The sequence below is a fragment of the Sinocyclocheilus grahami genome, unplaced genomic scaffold (genome assembly GCF_001515645.1).
Source record: "Sinocyclocheilus grahami isolate Dianchi unplaced genomic scaffold, SAMN03320097.WGS_v1.1 scaffold117.1, whole genome shotgun sequence".
NCBI lineage: Eukaryota > Metazoa > Chordata > Actinopteri > Cypriniformes > Cyprinidae > Sinocyclocheilus > Sinocyclocheilus grahami.
Window position 1 is genome coordinate 234,579 of NW_015505296.1, and position 18,261 is coordinate 252,839.

General features: G+C 38.5%; 1 protein-coding gene across 2 annotated transcripts in view; it reads right to left on the reverse strand.

The window, feature by feature from the left end:
• Positions 1-3,885: 3,885 nt before the first annotated feature.
• Positions 3,886-18,261, reverse strand: part of LOC107589523 (methylcytosine dioxygenase TET1-like) — a 53,546-nt gene continuing 39,170 nt past the window's right edge. For both annotated transcript variants that reach the window (XM_016277985.1, XM_016277986.1), the window contains 9 exons: positions 14,953-17,062; positions 14,774-14,864; positions 14,073-14,166; positions 13,769-13,977; positions 10,627-10,777; positions 9,315-9,404; positions 8,995-9,132; positions 8,580-8,892; positions 3,886-5,660 (listed from right to left, as the gene is read on the reverse strand). In XM_016277985.1, coding sequence (XP_016133471.1) covers positions 4,684-5,660; positions 8,580-8,892; positions 8,995-9,132; positions 9,315-9,404; positions 10,627-10,777; positions 13,769-13,977; positions 14,073-14,166; positions 14,774-14,864; positions 14,953-17,062 — 4,173 coding nt within the window. In that variant the 3' untranslated portion in view covers positions 3,886-4,683. The remainder of the gene's footprint in view (positions 5,661-8,579; positions 8,893-8,994; positions 9,133-9,314; positions 9,405-10,626; positions 10,778-13,768; positions 13,978-14,072; positions 14,167-14,773; positions 14,865-14,952; positions 17,063-18,261) is intronic.

The window sequence follows — 18,261 nt, forward strand, 5'->3', positions numbered from 1 at the left end:
AAACGCTATTTTGAAACACACATTTAAAATCAAAAGAATCTTATTATGTAATTGTATGTAGACAAGTGTCAGGATGCAACAATACTAATGTCAGTTTAATAATAAAGCATTGATTAATGAATGATAACGATCAACTAAATAGCCTACAAACAGTAAGGTCTACACAATCTTATTGTAAAGCAAACTAATGCTAATATTTGAATGGTGAAGTATACTTGCTCTAATTTATAATCGCATTACAGTAGGCCTAATGGAAAGCACCACTAATGCCAAGAAAATAATGTCACAATCCAATGAATCTTTATGCAAAATATCATTTGTATTTTGTGTATAATTTGTGGTGAAATGACCTGGATATGATTTTGTATGACTCATCCATGTACTGTAGCATTTACATCTGCTTTACATCATGGTACATATCCAAATTAGCTGGTAGTAACATGGTACATTTTGGTAGTTTGCTAGTTTAGCTAACAACATATTCAAATAACTAACTAAACCTCCTAATAAAACAGCCCATAAAGTTCGTATTATGTCTCATTAATTTAACATAAATGCTGCTGAAAAATCAGTGGCGTGGGATCCTCACACTTCTGAGTTGTTTTGTTCTGTAGCTCTATCATGTCTGCTTTAGAGCGTGTATTCCCGTGCAGGCTTCAGCCTAAAATCCTCCAATCCTCCTACATACAAGGTTCACTTGCATTCTGCAAGAGATGTGCACACACTAACCTCCCCCACTTGTGTCTGCCTGACTCTCCTGCTGACCCTGTACAACAGAAATCACACAGCTGCTCTTTAGGCAAGGCAAGTTTATTTATAAAGCACATTTCATACACAATGGTAATTCAAAGTGCTTTACATAAAAGAAAATAAAAACAATAATCACAAGGAATTAAAAAACTTTGAAAATGATAAAAAAAATTGATTTAAGAGGTTTCAAATTAATTTAAAACGGTTAAGAATAGAAAATGATTATACAAAAAAAGCAGTGCAATCAGTTCGGACGTTGCACAGTGCTCATTCAATAAGTGCACAGCTAAACAGATGAGTTTTGAGTATTCTTCAAAATGCACTTTCATATGCTAAAAAAATGGATTAGAAGTATATAACTTCTTAACTAACTGTATACCTATAAGTTGACTTGTAGTGTAGTTGCTATAAGTTAAACTATAGTTTTGTTGTTAAAGTTTGCTATTGTTACACTTGAAAGCATACTAAGAACACATGAAAGAATACTTTTATAAACTAAAAGGGTCAACTGACCCCCCAAGAAGTATTGAAATTACATACGTATACAAGTACATGTACAAGTATTAGTGCATTAATATGAGTATACTTACCACATATTTGGAAAATATACTTTACTTAAGTTTACTTATATTAAAATGAATGTTGTAAGGGAAGTTATCAACATCAAAGCTGACGTTTTACTATAAACATGAACATGTACATTTATAAGATAGAATGTAAAACTACTAGCAACATTCTGTATGAAAAAAGTATTTAATAGGCTACTCTATCTAAAAAGTGCTGTAAGTATATCTTGATCAAAATATTAAATATAGGCTAAGTGTACTCACACTGAATTTCAGATCTGCATTCAAGCATACTACTTTTACCAAATCTTTTTAGAATTTGATTTTTCTGCCAGGAAAATCACTCTTTATGATAACATAGTTAGGGAATTGTTATTCCTGAACACATTTGGCAGATATAAGCCAAATACATATTTGATCATGGTCCTTACTAATATTCCAAAATATTTTCGAAAATCTATTCAAAATATCTGATGTTCTTGAAAATACACAATATAAAATATACGTGGGATGGAAATACTTCATCATCTTTTTGTTACACATGATGGTTTTACACAAAAACAACAGTTTCATTGTTCAGCAAAAGTAGATTTAATTGACGAGACAGTAGCGTGAACGTACCCATGCCACTCTGTGACTTCAAGTTCCCCAAAACATAGGTTCACATTGGGTTACTGTTGAGCTTTTCTATCTTTGTCGTAGCTACTAGTTAAAAACACATTTTCAGAGATACGGTGAACAATTTCTCACAACCTATATGAAAAGATGTTGTTTCAAGTGCTGCATTTTGGGTGTACAATGGTTTTGAACACTGACGTACACTTTTTAGCACCTTAAAGATGAAATTAAAAAGACATATCTTAGCCGTATGTTCATTTGAAACCTCATGTAAGAGTAATGTAAACCTTTTGTTTGAGCCAATATCTTGACTAGGCCTCTGGATACATATGCAATTATGAAGTCATTAGTTTTAAAATTGATATTTTCATTCAATGCACCCAAATAAAACCAAACATACATGCGTATAAAAATGCACGGACTGATACACCCCATCCCTCACACCAAAAGGTGATTGGTTTTTAAAATAAAAAATACACTATGTAGCAATAAAAATAGATGAAATGACATCTCAGGAGGTGTCATGGGATCTCTTTAAAAGCACCAGTGAAAAACATACAGTAAATTCGTTTGAACATAACACGCTTGAATTGTATAAAATGATTAAGCTGTTTTCAAGTCATGTTTCAAACTCTTTGGGAGTTAAAAAAAAGAGAAAAAAGAAAAAGAAAAAAAACCGGGACCAAATAATATTAACTTTTACATAAGTGCCAGAAATTAACCAGTTTGGACACCTTGTCAAAATGCAGCATAAAACCTTCCATGATTATTGCTTAAATATGCAAAGTTTCATAATCATGACTGAGTCCACACTAAACACGTGATTGTAGATACTTGATGATGAATAAACCAAACGTGCATCTTAGAAACTTCAAAGGTCAAGTTGGTCTGAAGATACAAAGCGCTTTTTAAAGGATGCCATGTACTATGTCTCACAACAGTGTTGGGGATAGTTACTTTTAAAGGGGTCATCGGATTCCCATTTTCCACAAGTTGATATGATTCTTTAGGGTCTTAATGAAAAGTCTGTAACATAGTTTGTTTAAAATTTCTCAATGGTAGTGTAAAAAACACCTTTTTTACCCTGTCGAAAACCGCTCTGTTCATAGCGAGCCATTTCCTTGCATGCCGCTTTAAATGTTAATGAGCTCTGCTGACCCCGCCCCTCTCTTCTGAGCCGCTCTCTGAGAGACGGTAAACTTTAGCCACATTCATCGTCAAACTTGCTAACTAGCACATTATTAGGAAAGGCGATTTGCAAAGATTCATTAGAAAAATCTTACACTCACTTCTTCTGGAGGTGAAGCTGGATCGCGAATGATTCACGCGAACACAGACGCATTTAAGTAGATCAGGGGCACATTCCCTTCAGAAACAAATGCAATCCACTGCGAGTTCAGCAGCTCAGATGTCGGGAGTAAATGACTACTGCTATGGTCATTATTACATCCAACAACAAAACACGTAAATCGCTTAGGAGACATTCTTGTCTACATCTGCTCCGGCGGTGAAACAATGGCGGACTGATGACAGCTCACTCAGGGTCTAAGGAAAGACGCCAGGCCAGTCTGTGCTGAAGCGCTGCTGGCTATCAACTATTGTGAGAGGGGGCTGTCTGTGTGACGTCACACAGACAGGCATCTGAGATCAGCTCGATTTGAGAAAGGGGAAATGATTTAATGAGATTTTAAAAGAATAATAATCTGGGTGGATCATTATCATTATAGGGTGGTTGTGTACACACACTGCCAACACACATAGCTTGTAAAAGTGCATGTCACATCCGATGACCCCTTTAGTAATGTATTACAATATTGTGTTACTCCATAAAAAGTAACTAATTGTGTTAGTAATGCATTGTTACTTTTGCGTTACTTTTTGTCATCTGGGCTAGGCTTGCTTATTTGTTTTTTAATAACAAAACCCCCAAAAGTTATATTTTTGGCAACTGTAAAGGCCCTTTCACACCAAAAATTTAATTAATAAGCATCTGCACCTCACTCCTAGTTGCTCTCAGCACGGGGACAGTAGAGGTGTCAGTGAATAAATGAGAAAACAATGTGTTACTTATTTAAAAAAAGTAACAGATATTTTGCTGTAAATTGAAAAAAGTAATGCGCTACTTTACTAGTCACTTGAAAAAAGTAATCTGATTATGTAACTTGTGTTACTTTAATGCGTTACCCCCAACACTGTCTCACAATGCCGAAACAATGTACTGACAAAGTTCCTGTTATGACCCACGTGTGGTTCATATTGGTCATTTAACCTTACTGCTACAATGGCACCATAAAATAGCAACTACCGTGTGTTGGACAAGACAGCACCCAAGGCTGAGACGAGAATATAGAATTCACATTTGACAATGTCAAATCGGAGTGTTTACTACACACATAATTTAAAGGATGACATACTCCTATTGCAGCAAACAGGCTTGGACCAGAAATTAAATTACAAAATAGTCTTGAAAATGATCAGAATAAATAATCACATCTTCTATGCACTAATTTCATCTATATGTATAAAACCAGTTTTATAACATCTGTTCTGAGCACCATCTCTTTACAATAAAAAAAAAAAACACTGACATACACACCAAAACTCACAGTTAAAAACCCACAAACGGTAGTCTATTTCTTCGTAAAAGCTGAGATGAAGAGCACAACTGAAGAAGGGCACACATAAAAACGGGCATGAAAGGATGAGAACTAGCTGAGGTAAGGCATTAGCTAGACAAGCACACAGAATTTCACGTCCAGCGGTTGTAAGGCCCAGTGACGTGCGTGAGGGCGTAGGGCGCTGACATGACGACGCCGTCACTCGTAACTGTTAGCGATTGACGGGTAGGGACCTGAAGCTTGTGTCTCTCTTCCGGATAAGTCTCGTTTTCTCTCTCCGTATCCAAATCCATCTCCTTTGACCTATTGTTGAGTCCCAGACGCTCGGCTTCCTCTTTCTCCCTGGCCTTCTCGGCCATTTTAGCCTCCCATTGTTGCAGGCCGTGGCCCGGGGCATTCAGGCTCTTGTGCTGGTAGAAGACCAGGGAAATGCGGGTGGGATGTGTGCGGTTAGGCCGCAGGATGGGAGTGGTGGCATGCAGTTCCCGTCGAGCGCATTCGATCAGGATGGAGCCATGGGAAGGGGCCACCGCAACCCCGCCGATATCCCCATCGAGGAAATTGTGCTCGCTGTCCGACCACAATTCCTCTGCTTTACCCACATTTGGGGTCAGGGGTCGCACCGTAAGTGGAGGGTTGCGGTGGTCCTCCAGGTTTGAGCAACTGTGGAGACCCTCGGCTGTGGGCGGGGAGAGCGGGGTGGGAGCTGCGCCGCCCTGGAAGCACCGTATCTCCTCAGGCTCGGATTTGAATGAGGGAGAGTATTTCAAATTCGTTCTCAGAGGATCGTTCGGATATGAGTTTCTGAACAGTTCAGACATCTGCCTGATGTTCTCGAGTCCGTGTCTAAGAGAAGGAGAACCACTGCTGTGGCTGGTTCCTCTTGAGGGATCATGTGGTTGAGCAAACTCTGGGTGTGTGGACAAGCCAAAGCCAGAGGCCTCAGGAAATGTGTGGCATGTGTTACTCTGGTTGTACGGGACAGTAGAGCGGAAGTCTGAGAATTGCTCTCCAATGCCCGGAACCCCAGGCAATCCCATTGTGGAACTTAAATTACGAGCTTCTTTTTCTGAACATGGTGAATGTTCAACAGAGTTGTGCTTGAAACCTGTGGACAGAACAAGAATAATAAGAAGAAGAACTTAATATAGATGAGAGATAAGAGCACCTCCACTTTAGAATCCTACAATCACCAACATTTCCTGGATTAAATCAGCAGCCCACCACCAGCCCCTATTTTATGATCAATTCTCAAGAGAAATTTATACCATTTTACAAAATAATGTTAATTTATCAAAAGCAGCAAGTATTTAATTTACATAATGGATTGGAATTTATCCCACTGCATATCCCTATAAAACACATGGAGGTGTCCACTGTATGTACACTTTATAATACCGGTGGTTATCCGGCTATTTTTTGACTACTTTTAGGAATAAAAGGCAACCTGTTCTTGAAATTTGGTTTTAGTATATATTTAGTTCAGAAAACGGTAAAAACTGAAAATTCCATCTAATGCCAATAAACTAATAAATATTTTCATGCTATAGTTGAATAGCATTCATTTTGAGATTTGCTAAAATGTAATGTAACAGTGTTTTAAAATTCTTTATAAAATACTTGTTAAATAATATAAAAAAATAAACATTATTAAGAGAAAAAAATAAATTTTATTAATGAGTATTAAAATGAGAAGATGGCAAACATGATCTATTAGCATGCGAAAATTAGCATGTGTAAATAAATATTCAATATCGACAGATATTAACAAAAAAAAAAATCTGTAATATTGCAGGTAACAGAAAACCGATTGTTACTGGAACGTCCTGGCTCACACTTTGAGACAACCTGTTTTAGAGGTCACCTTAAAGGGATAGTTCACCCAAAAATGAAAATTCTGTCATTAATTACTCACCCTCAAGTCGTTATTTTTGTTTTCTTTGTGCACAAAAAGTATTCTCATAGCTGCATAACATTATGATTGAATCACTGATGTCACAAGGACTATTTTAGCGCTGTGCTTACTACCTTTCTGTGCCATAAAACATTTCAGCAGTGTTGTTATCTATGCAGGGCCAGAAAGCTCTCGGATTTCATCAAAAATATCTTAATTTGTGTTCTGAAGATGAACAAGGGACTTATGGGGTTGGAACGACATGAGGGTGAGTAATTAATGACAGTATTTTCATTTTTTGGTGAACTAACCCTTTAAGTGTACGTTAACACGACAACGATGTCCAGGAAACTGAAAAGTTTTCCTTTGCATTTTAGAAAGGTTTCGTGGCCAGTAGTTGGTGATGTCACTTTGCTAAGAAACACTGCGCACATACGCATTCCTATAGACTGAACACGTCATAAGTATGAGCATGACATGCCCATTTTCACAAATTCACGTTTTTGTTGTTTACACAGAGACGATAACCATATAATTTAAAAAAACTTAAAGGGGTCATATGATGCGATTTAAATTTTTCCTTTCTCATTGGAGTGTTACAAGCTCTTGGTGCATAAAGAAGATCTGTAAAGTTGCAAAGACTAAAGACTCAAATCCAAAGAGATATTCTTTATAAAAGTTAAGAGTCAGCCACACCTACCTAAAACGGCTCGTTCTAACACACCCCCACATGTCTACGTCACGATGTGGGAAGATTTGCATAACGCTGCCCAAATGTTCACACAAAGAAAGAAGGCGTAACTTTTATTCTCGCTGTAGCATTGTTGTTGCCACCATGTCGTGAAGACGCTGTGTGTTTCATTGTGAAAGCGAAACTACTTTGTTTGGTCTTCCAAAAGAGGACGATATCCGCTTCGTCATGCCTGGAGCTGATCCGTGCTGGTCGCTGAGGAAATACATCAACTTCGTGCTGTGGATCGCCGGATCAGCTTTCACTGTAGACAAAGCAGATTCCAGCCCGGGGTCGTCACATGTGGTTGCCACAAGCCCACCGGCCGCGCCGTTCTCAAGCCCGCCGTGTGTGATGGTGTGTTTCATTGTGAAAGCGAAACTACTTTGTTTGGTCTTCCAAAAGGAGACACGAATAGAAATCAGTGGTTAAGTTGTATTTACAACACTGTTCCAGAACAGTACAACCCAAATATTCAGATGTGTGCAGCACATTTTGCGGAGGATGAGGACTGTTTCCTGTGAGAGTAGCCTACAATGTTATGTCTACAATGTCTGTTTCTATAAAGTGGGGCAGTGGGGCAACTTTGCAAGGACAGTCTGGCGCTTCTGACTCACAGCCTGTAAGTAAGTTTTTTATATTTAAAGAATTTGCCACTGATGATTCAAATGCGAGTTTTGAGCAGTGTAGAGTAGCACTTGTTGTTTGTCGTTTCTCCAGACATGGTTTTATGTTTACACAGCGCGATACGCAATGCGTAAAAAGACAGTATAAGTCATTATAATCAGTAATTATGTCCCCACTGGATGCAACAAATGCCTAATTTGTAATGGGTTTTATTGTTTTTGTCTCGTCGAGCCAGGACACGGCATCACAGTATGGTAAGGGGCGCAACATTTCTGTCACACGCTTGAGGTATTCAGCCAATCACAACGTACTAGATAGCTGGCCAATAAGTGTACACCTCACTTTTCAGAACGATGAGCTTTGTAAAAATCGGTGAGTTTCAGAAAGGCGGGGCATAGAGGAGCAACAATAATGTACATTATGTGGGAAATAATGTGTTTTTTAACCTTAAACCGCATAAACATTGCATTACCCCAAATACACAACCTAATGTTCTTTTTAGCAATGTCATATGACCCCTTTAAAAAACCTGTTTTCAAAAGTTTGCATTTTCATACCCCCCAAAAGGCGTTGTTGTGTAAATGACTGGCCAAAACGCATACGTTTTTTTTGTTGAAAATGGTGTCGTGTAAATGCCTCTTAAACCAGGGGTTTTCAAACCTCCCCAGCACTACACATTTTGAATGCAGAGAGCTGAAAAAATCCTGCCTTAAACCAACATATACACATCAAGAAGATGGCATGCCTCTTAAAAAGGAAGGCTGAACCAGGTATACCTTTAAGAGGCTCGTTCTTCACTTTTATAGGGGTGCCCTGCTTACTGTCCAGGCCGCTTAGTTTGTCAGCATGGGCTCTTTTAGCCTCCATCCTCCTCTTGCGTGCTGATTTGACAGGCTCTGCCAGCATCCTCACTTCTCTTGGGAAAGAAGAGAGGACCTGCATTGCCCCAGACTTTATCTTGGCCCACTGGCCCTCAGCATGGCCAAACTCATCTGTGTCAGAGATCTTGTAGAGCGGCAGGACGTGCAGCTGCTCATCCTCTGGAATGTTCCGCACTGCACGGTTATCCTCCTTGGTTAAAGTGCATACCTGTGGTTCACATGAGGCAAATGCATCTCATTTATCTCATTTAGAAAATGAAAAAGAAAGTATTAGAAGGACATTGACATTAATAGTGGAAGTGAGACTCACCACAGTGCTTCCATTGGTCATGTTTTGTGTGTCTCTGTGGGCATGAGCACAGAAGTCCACACACGCAGTCACACCAGAGAACGGTCGACCTTCACTCCTGCCCAGCCGACAGTCCTGCCCCTGCTGCTCCTGCTCCACCTGACGGGTTACAGATCATTATGATGCTTTCCTTACAAATGTACACAGGGCTCAGTCTTGGATGCTTTAGAAATATCAACATAATCAACTAAATAATTTAAAAAAATTTTACCGTCGAGTTCTGCTTTAGAGCAGTTTTAACATTGTGAGAGATTGTGACATTTTGATTATGTAATTCCTACCTGGTTCTGAAAGGCATCAGGAGCAAGTTTCTTGTACATGGGGGTCAAATCTGATGCCAGATTCTGCAAGTTTTTCTCCAACTTCTTCTCCTAACCACAAAATCAAACATTATTGCCATTTGAAGGATGAATTAAAATGACCATCAATCATAAATACACTACCTTTCAAAAAATTTGGATTGGCAAGGATGCTGCAAGGATTTACTTGATTCAAAAATACAGAAATACAGCACATTTAAAGAAACTATTTTGTATTTTAATACATTTTTAAAATGTAATTTTTTCTTGTGATGTAAAAGCTGAATTTTCAGCAGGCATAACTCATAACATTCTTCAGTGTCACATGATCCTTCAGAAATCATTCTAATATACTGATTTGGTTCTCAAGACATTTCTTATTACTATCAATGTTGAATGCAGTTGTGCTGCTTAATATTTTTGTAGAGACCTTTTCTTCAGGATTATTTGATGGATAGAAAGTTCAAAATAATATTTATTTGAAATATAAACTTTTTTTTTACCATTACAAGTGCATTTACTTGCTAATGAAAGTATTACTTAAAAAAATTCTTACTGACACCAAGTAGTTTTAGATGTTAATTCACTAAAATGTATTTTTTAAAATTATTATTATTATTTAATTTGTTTATTTGACAGGGACTACAAAAAATAGCCTGTGCATTGCGACTGCTGTTATCGTTGTTTATATTAGGTTTTCACAGTACATTTGTAATATTGCAGGATGGCTCTAAAACTTGGATGTAGAAGATGCGCAAGATTACTACAATCTGCCGTACTTTACACAACATTGCTCCATCACTGCAAATTCAGGCCCCCGAATTGTCTGAAAGTGTATAATCTATAATGAGGATAATTTACTTAAAAAGAAGGCGTGTTTGCATTGAAATTAATGAATGATTGAATGAATGAATGAATGATGACAATACACAAAGTCACAGTGCTATTTTAACGCATATTTCGCACCTGGTCAAACTTTATTGGTGGGGTTTTTGCAATGAAAAAACATCATGCATACAACTCTTTTATGGATTCACCCTTTGATTTAAGTCCACCATGTGAGCGATTTTCTGTTAACTGTTTTACTTAGTGCCACTAGAGGGCAACAGGTTAAACTGGTTCAGGTAAACAAGGTAATTCAGGTATGCTCACACAGTATACTCTCACCAGAGTTGCACTCTCATTTAAAGCCACTATGGCAGGATTTTGAAAATCAGCATGATTCTTCCATAAAAAAGTATTTCTTTACACATTTGGTCTGAGAATGTATTTCCCATGACCATCTAGTGCTCACCTCCTCAGGATTGTCTCCCTGCAGTCTGAACTTCCGGGGCATTTTGCTGCGTGCAAACTTGCAGCCATTGAAGTACATACTCCAGGAGCAACCAAACGAGAAAGAGGCACCGCAGGTCTCTGGGTCCAGACCCTGACACGCACATGTACGACTAACAGGAGAGATGAAGAAGGTAAGGTAAGTTACAGTGCAATACACTATAATATAAATTAATATAATACAGAACTTGCTGGTGGTGCTATTATATGCATGGAAATGTGGAATATGTGCACATTAAATTATTAATGCATTTAACGCATCCCGAAAGGGGCCCACACCTGTATTGCATCTTATATTGCATTACATGACGAACGTGATGCAGGGCAATGACTTGTCGTGTAATGTAGCCTATAAGAATATAGTTATATGCCCCTAAAATTCAAGGATAAGAGGGCAAAAATGCCCCTGTATAGGTTTTTGTCTTACATTTACATGATACAGTTTAGCAATATCACACAAGCAAGTTTTTTTTCTTCCAGAATATCTTCACGATTGAAAATGTGAAAATGATTTTATTAAACAGTTCAATAAACAATCAGTTAAAACGGTGTTAAATTTTAGTCAATGAAAAAAGTTCCAAACAAAGCTGCAGCGGAACTTGTTTCATTCTTGAATGAATCAGCTGTTTGAATGAATAATTTGAATGATTGACTGAATGACTCACTCATTATGAAATAATTTTTGCCATCTACTGGCAGTTCTACATTCATATTGAGAGTATATATATATATATATATATATATATATATATATATATATATATTTATTTTTTATCATCAAGCTCATTAATACCCATGTACTATCATTATTTATGCAATGCTGAATCAAATTTCTTTCTAAATCTACTTTTCATAATGTTTACTAAGTGATTTTCTCATCGAATGTAATCATGACTTTAAATGATAATTTGGGTGGTATATATATATATATATTTATTTTTTATCATCAAGCTCATTAATACCCATGTACTATCATTATTTATGCAATGCTGAATCAAATTTCTTTCTAAATCTACTTTTCATAATGTTTACTAAGTGATTTTCTCATCGAATGTAATCATGACTTTAAATGATAATTTGGGTGGTAATTTCTTGGCCTAATTTTTTCACAAATGAATTAACTTTTATGACAGAAATTAAAGGCTTAGTTCACCCAAAAATGAAAATTAGGCTGCATTTTACTCACCCCCGAGGCATCCTAGGTGTATATGACTTTCTTCTTTCAGACGAATCCAGTCGGAGTTATATTAAAAATTGTCTTTGATTTTTCAAGCTCTATCATTCCAGTCAGTGGGTGTTGCACTGCTTCAGTCCAAAAGAAGTTAAATAAATGGTGCCCATGCATAAAAAAAAGGGTCTCACACAGCCTCGGGGGGTGAACAAAGGCCTCCTGTAGCGAATCGATGCGTATTTGTAAGAAAAATATCCATATTCAAAATTTAATAATCACTTTAATGTAGCTTGTGCCGGCAGTTGTACACAGAAGCAGTTCCGGGAGCATGACGTATGAGGTCAGCGTTGCGCATGTGCCGGTGACTCTCGTGAAAACCAACATTTGTTTACAGTCAATCCTCTGACATTCTTCTTTACAAATCCTCGTTTTGTACTTCTAATTCTTGACCGTTGTTTTGTTTTGATCTCTCTGCTGCGCTTCTGCGCTCGTCACTTCTCACCGGCGCATGCGCTACCCATGCGTCCTATGTCATCCACCCGGAGCTGCTTCCGTGTACAACAGTGAGCGCAAGCTAGATTAAAGTGATTATTACGTTTTGAATATGGATATTTTTCTTACAAAAACGCATCGATTCGCTACAGGGGGCCTTTGTTCACCCCCCGGAGCCGTGTGAGACACTTTTTTATGGATGGGCACTTTTTATTTAACTTCTTTTGGACTGATGCATGCAACACCCGCTGACTGCAATGATAGAGCTTGAAAGATCAAAGACAATTTTTTATATAACTCCGACTGGATTCGTCTGAAAGAAGAAAGTCATATACACCTAGGATGCTTCAGGGGTGAGTAAAACGCAGCCTAATTTTCAATTTTGGGTGAACTAACCCTTTAAGTTTTCCATTAAGGAGCTATATTTGTGCATTTTCTTACCTTTGTATGGGCAATTTTTGTAATAATGACCTTATTAAATAGATATCTTTTTAAATAAAATATATTAATTTAATAAATTAATTAAATCAATCAGAATGTTACCAAAAAATTTATATATATAGCCTTTGTGCATGCAATTGAAGAGCACGCGCTTCGAGCACAGTACCATTTCCGCGCTCGCTTGACTCACGCCTGGCACCGAAGTGAAGAGGAGCGCGTGTCTGAAACGTCTCCTTGTTCTTCGACTGAATAAGTGCACTTATTGTCAAGAGAAAAAGTGACAGAAGCAGCAGTTGTGAGTGGGGTGGCCAACCCTAGCCCCGCCCCTGCATTAATTGCGTTATATGCTTTTATAAACTAAACTAAAAAAATAATCACCTGCGTTAGCTCGCTAATTTTGACACCACTAATATATATATATATATATATATATCAACACCAACAATGACTTAGTTCATTACTTTTTTAACATATTAGAAAATCAAGATTTCACTTAAGTTTATGATGAGAGAATTTGTGGAACTGCAGAACTATAAACATCTCTGACTGGCCATCACATTCATGTGCTCAGTTATTGTTTATAATGCTCAACACTGCAAAAAACACTATACAAAAATAAACTTTGACACATTGTGAGCAGATCTGAATGTAATGCCGCAATCAACACTTATTCATGTTCACATTTCACTTTAATCGCAATTCTTTATTTTTAATTGTGCAGTCATTTTTTGTCCTCATATCTTGAATTTTTTGTTAATTTTGGTGTAATTTTTGCCCTAAGATAATTTCTGACCCTGCTTTCTACTAATCTAGCCTGGTCTTTTCAGCAGTGAATGTACACTTATAAAATGAGGGAGTGAAGGAGTTGGTGTAAAAGCTTAAAGAAAACACTTCACAAACACTTCAAGAACAACCTCCAAATGTTCTTTTGTATTTGTTTGAGGGAGTGTGTACGTGAATCATTCCCACACACTCTGTCCGTATGTTACTTGTGACTCACTCCTCATTGAGGGCACAGCGGCGGCTAGTGGGCGAGCCATATTTGCAGAGAGTCTGTGTGAGCTCCTGGTACAGCCTGTCAGCCACACTGCGTGGGATCCCCTCCCAGGCCAGGATGAGAATGACTACCACTGCGTTCTGACAGCAGTGACCAGCACGCTGCCGCACAAGACACAACAGCTTCTCTTCCTCACTTCCTCGACGTATGATCTGCAGAATTTAACACATGTGCACACAGTATATGAAGGAACAGACATTCTGCAAGCTCTACGCAGACTGCTAGTTATTTCATGCGGGTCACTCACCCACTTGGCGATTGGGCAACCCTGTGAGCTCCGCCCCTCTTTGCCTGTATACACAACAACCTCCACACGGACTGCGTTGCCTTTCTCACCATATCTGTGATGAAAACACAGTGTTTATAGTGTTAAGCACTATAACAGTGGTTTTCAAAAGTTCAAATATTATGACATCATCATCAGGAGCATTTTGAATGGTGGTCATTTCAACAATATAACCAAAACAGAGATTTTCAAACTTTAATCTTACAAAGCAAACAAATGTTTAAATGGAGTCTGTATATTAAGTTGTCTGAATTTAATTAATTGCAGAAGTGTAATATTTAGGGTTAGTTTGAAACTAACTCTAACCAGAAGGTGGGATAGAGGGGGGACGGGATTGGGAAAGGTCCCCGAGCTGCTACACATTGGATAGCTTATAAATATTAAACATTATAATTATTATTAAATAATAATAATAATAAACATTTTCATTTTATTCTTATTTTATTAAACAAATGTATTCTTTTTTTATTAAATATAATTATTATTATTTTTTTTAATAAATATGAAACAATAATTGTAAAAATTATACATTTAAAATTAGGAAATTAAATGTATACATATACATTTAAAATTATACAGTAAAATTAATAAAAATTTGTATATTTTTTGTGTTGGATCCAGTGAAAACATTATTGCATGTAAACAACTGAGATCCACTTTACCTGTTCTCCATCATCTCTCTCACGGCTGCTACATTTGGGCCAGATCCAAGGTGAGTGTAGTACGGACCCTCCTCTTTCTCAATTATTTGTTCTGTAGAGGGAAATTGTGTTCATAGATGAACTGAAAGAAGTTCTAGCAAACTTTTATTTCAAGTTATGATATGGCTAATATGACTTACCCACACAGTCACAGGAGGGCAGCTCTGTGGTTTGTTTAGAGGGGGTGTTGAGGAGATTCTTGGTCGGTGTGTTCAAGAACCTCATTGGAGACTCAAAAAAGCTGTTGATCGTGTGCTTGGTAGGAGTCTGTTCTCCAGTGTATGCCACATCACCATTCTCCAAATGTACATTGGATGTGGACAACACTGTAACACCTCCAGACTTCTCCACTTTGTAAAATCCATTTTGATTTGTGTGCAAGTATTGATGATCATTAAAGCCGTTGGCTTTATGGTACATCCCTGGGCTTTGCGGCGAGTCTTTACAGGGTTCACTGGCCATGGTTTGCTGAGGTTGTTGTTTAGCACCATGATTTAGCACATCGTAGGTTTTCGATACCTGAGAAATCTTTTGTTGTTCACATTCATGCCTTGGCCACTGGCTAGCACCTAGATGGTCATTTGTATGATTGTGAAAGAGCCCGTTTGGTGGTGGTAAAGAATGACTTTGAGCTCCATGTTCGTATTTAAAGTGAAAGCTGTTCTGCTTACCAGAACCTAAGATCGTTTCAAAGTGCTCTTTCTTCAGAGAGTTGCTGTAGTATAAGAGCTGCCTGTTCTCGTGATGAGCCTCCGCTATGTACTTTTTCAGGTCTATCTGCGCTTGTGGAAGAAACGGACTCCTCTTGTGCTGGAACCTCATCTTTTGTTGTGAAATGGCTTTCTGAATGGTGGCCTTGAGTGGGGTTTTCCTGTTGGGCGTCTTCTTGGCCAATGGAATCCTACAATGGTTGCCCTCGATCTCAGCAGCTTTCTTCTTGGACATCCTGGGTTTTGATGGCGTCATTTTAGGTTTACTTTGCTTTTTTAAGTGCTGCCCCAAACAATTATTATTGTATTTCATGGTCTGAGTCGGCATACATTTCGGTGGATTGTTTTCAGAGACTTGCATCTGCCTGGATTCGATCATGAACGCAAGCTGCACCAATTGAGCTGCAACTTCCTCCTCATCCCTCTTTCTCGAGATTTGAGTCGCTTCTCCATGCTTATACTTCTTGAAAGTGCCTTCTAACCTATCAGCTTTACAAAGTGCTTGGCCATTTCTGCGGTTCTCCGTGGTACACGATAGCTTTTCACATTCTGAGCTGGCCACCAGAAGATCCTTCAAGGAAAGTTTTCTGGAGGTAGATGCACAATGCTGATTTTGGGTGAAGTAGGTCGACCTGTTCAGAGGGTTGCGGATGACAGAAGTCTGTTGCAATGATGAACTGATTACCGAGACCTTGTTAGAGAAAACATCTGAAACTGGTTTAGCCTCTCGAAGAGTTATGTGGTTGCTTGAAGCGGAGCATGTAGACGTTTCTCGTTGAGCGTCCTGACTCTGGTTTTCTGTTTCATAGGGCACTGTTTGTGGGGTAGCTGCCAGTTGGGTCAAGGCCTCAATAGCTATAGCCTGATCAACACTAATATTCCTATGCTGGACCAGAGACTGGACACTGAGTAAAGATAGTGCAATGTTATCATTCTGAGGAGGTTCTTCTGGACTTTCTCCTTGATTTAACTGACACTGATATGGTTCTTCTTTCGGCTCAGTTTTTAAACACATGTCTGAGGCCTGAGGCCCAAAAAGCCTCTCCTCTAGACTTTTCCTGTCCGTACTGGAGAAGCAGACCACAGCTGCAAGCGTAGATAAAGCATCCTCGTAGCACCCGCTAGTTTCTAAGCGCTTTGAGTGCGGGTCATCAATCTCAACCCATTGCTCCTCCAGTTTTATCTTCTTCAGAGGAACCATCTGTTCTTGAACGGACTCGGATTCACAACTTTTCTTAAACGTGGATCTATGGAATGTGGCATGTGGCTCAGTGGGATCCACATGCCTCTCAGTGTTTGGTTTCATGTATTCAGCACCATTATGAGAGGTTAGAGAACTGCTGTGAGGGAGAAGTACATCAGTGGCCATGGGCTCCTTTCCAGGAGGTGCTGGTAACAAGCCATGCTGGAGAGGTGTGGGAACATCAGGTGGAACATTGTGTGTTAAGGATACGCAATGCGCCTCTTCCTCTGGTGCCACACAGGTCTCCTCCATCTGCTCTGAGCTTGTGCCATTTACTGAATTTGCCTCTGACTCAACCTGCAGTGGAAAAATATAGAGATGCTTCAGCATGTTTCAGCTGTGGTGTGAAGCAGGACATAATGCAATTGGTCATCACAACTTATGACAGCTGGTGCCACAGTGGACCATGGCACATAACTTGGGGTGATTAAGCAATTCATGAAAAACACTTTTTTTATTTTCTTTTTCTGTGTTATGTACTAATGTGTTAAAACATTATTGTACATAATATCTATACACAAAATGTGTACTTTATGAAAAGGTTTGTGCCAACTTTAAAAACTATAAAGAGTGAGTGACATAATTTCTAATAAGCATTTCTTCAATATTCACAATATGGCAATTAATTAATTCACAATAACAACAACATTTTCTGAGGAATTTATAAATGGATCAGGATGATTCATTCTTATTTTTTAACAATTTTAAGTTACACTATGTGACTTTATTTTATATAACAAAATGTTATTAATGAGAGTTATTAATTAATCTTTTCATCTTTAAAATCCTGCCATTACTTTACCCAAATATACTTTGATAAACCTATAATAATGATTTATATTTTAGACCCGTCACATCATATCTATAGACAGAGAAATGTTGAGTGAAGCTGAAAGTTTGTGCTGGATGATTCAAAACGCTAGTTACAAACATAACTGTGGTTCTATGACTAAGTGGAAGACCGCCAGTGGCAGTGCTGAAAGCACTAGTGGAAAATTCGTCATGCTTGTGTTTGACCGAGAACAGAATAACAAAGTTGTCACCTTGTAACTCGCATCGCGTCTTGAGCTATAATAACCTCCTAACACGTCATCTCAACCTCTAGATCATTCTCGTGATACTGAATGACCAGAAACTTTGGTCGTGCAAACTTCTACGTTTGTAACTAGCGTTCTATTTCCTTTTGCTCCAGACCACCAGAGGCAGTGCTGAAAGCACTAGTGGAAGACGAATACCTACGCAGTCACGAGGAATCCCCTTGCGAAGCATCTGTACAGGGAGATAGCACTGCAACACACACCGCTGGCAAGGGAGTCACATTTAATCTGTAAAAACGAGAAAACATGCAAGCTGAACTCCAAGTTGCTGCAGCACAAATCTCAGAAAGCAACACTCCCTTGAACGCCCAAGATGTTGCCAAAGCACGGGTAGAGTGACAGTGGAAAGATGAAGGTACAGACTCATACGCATGAGAAATTACCTGCGTCACCCAGTGT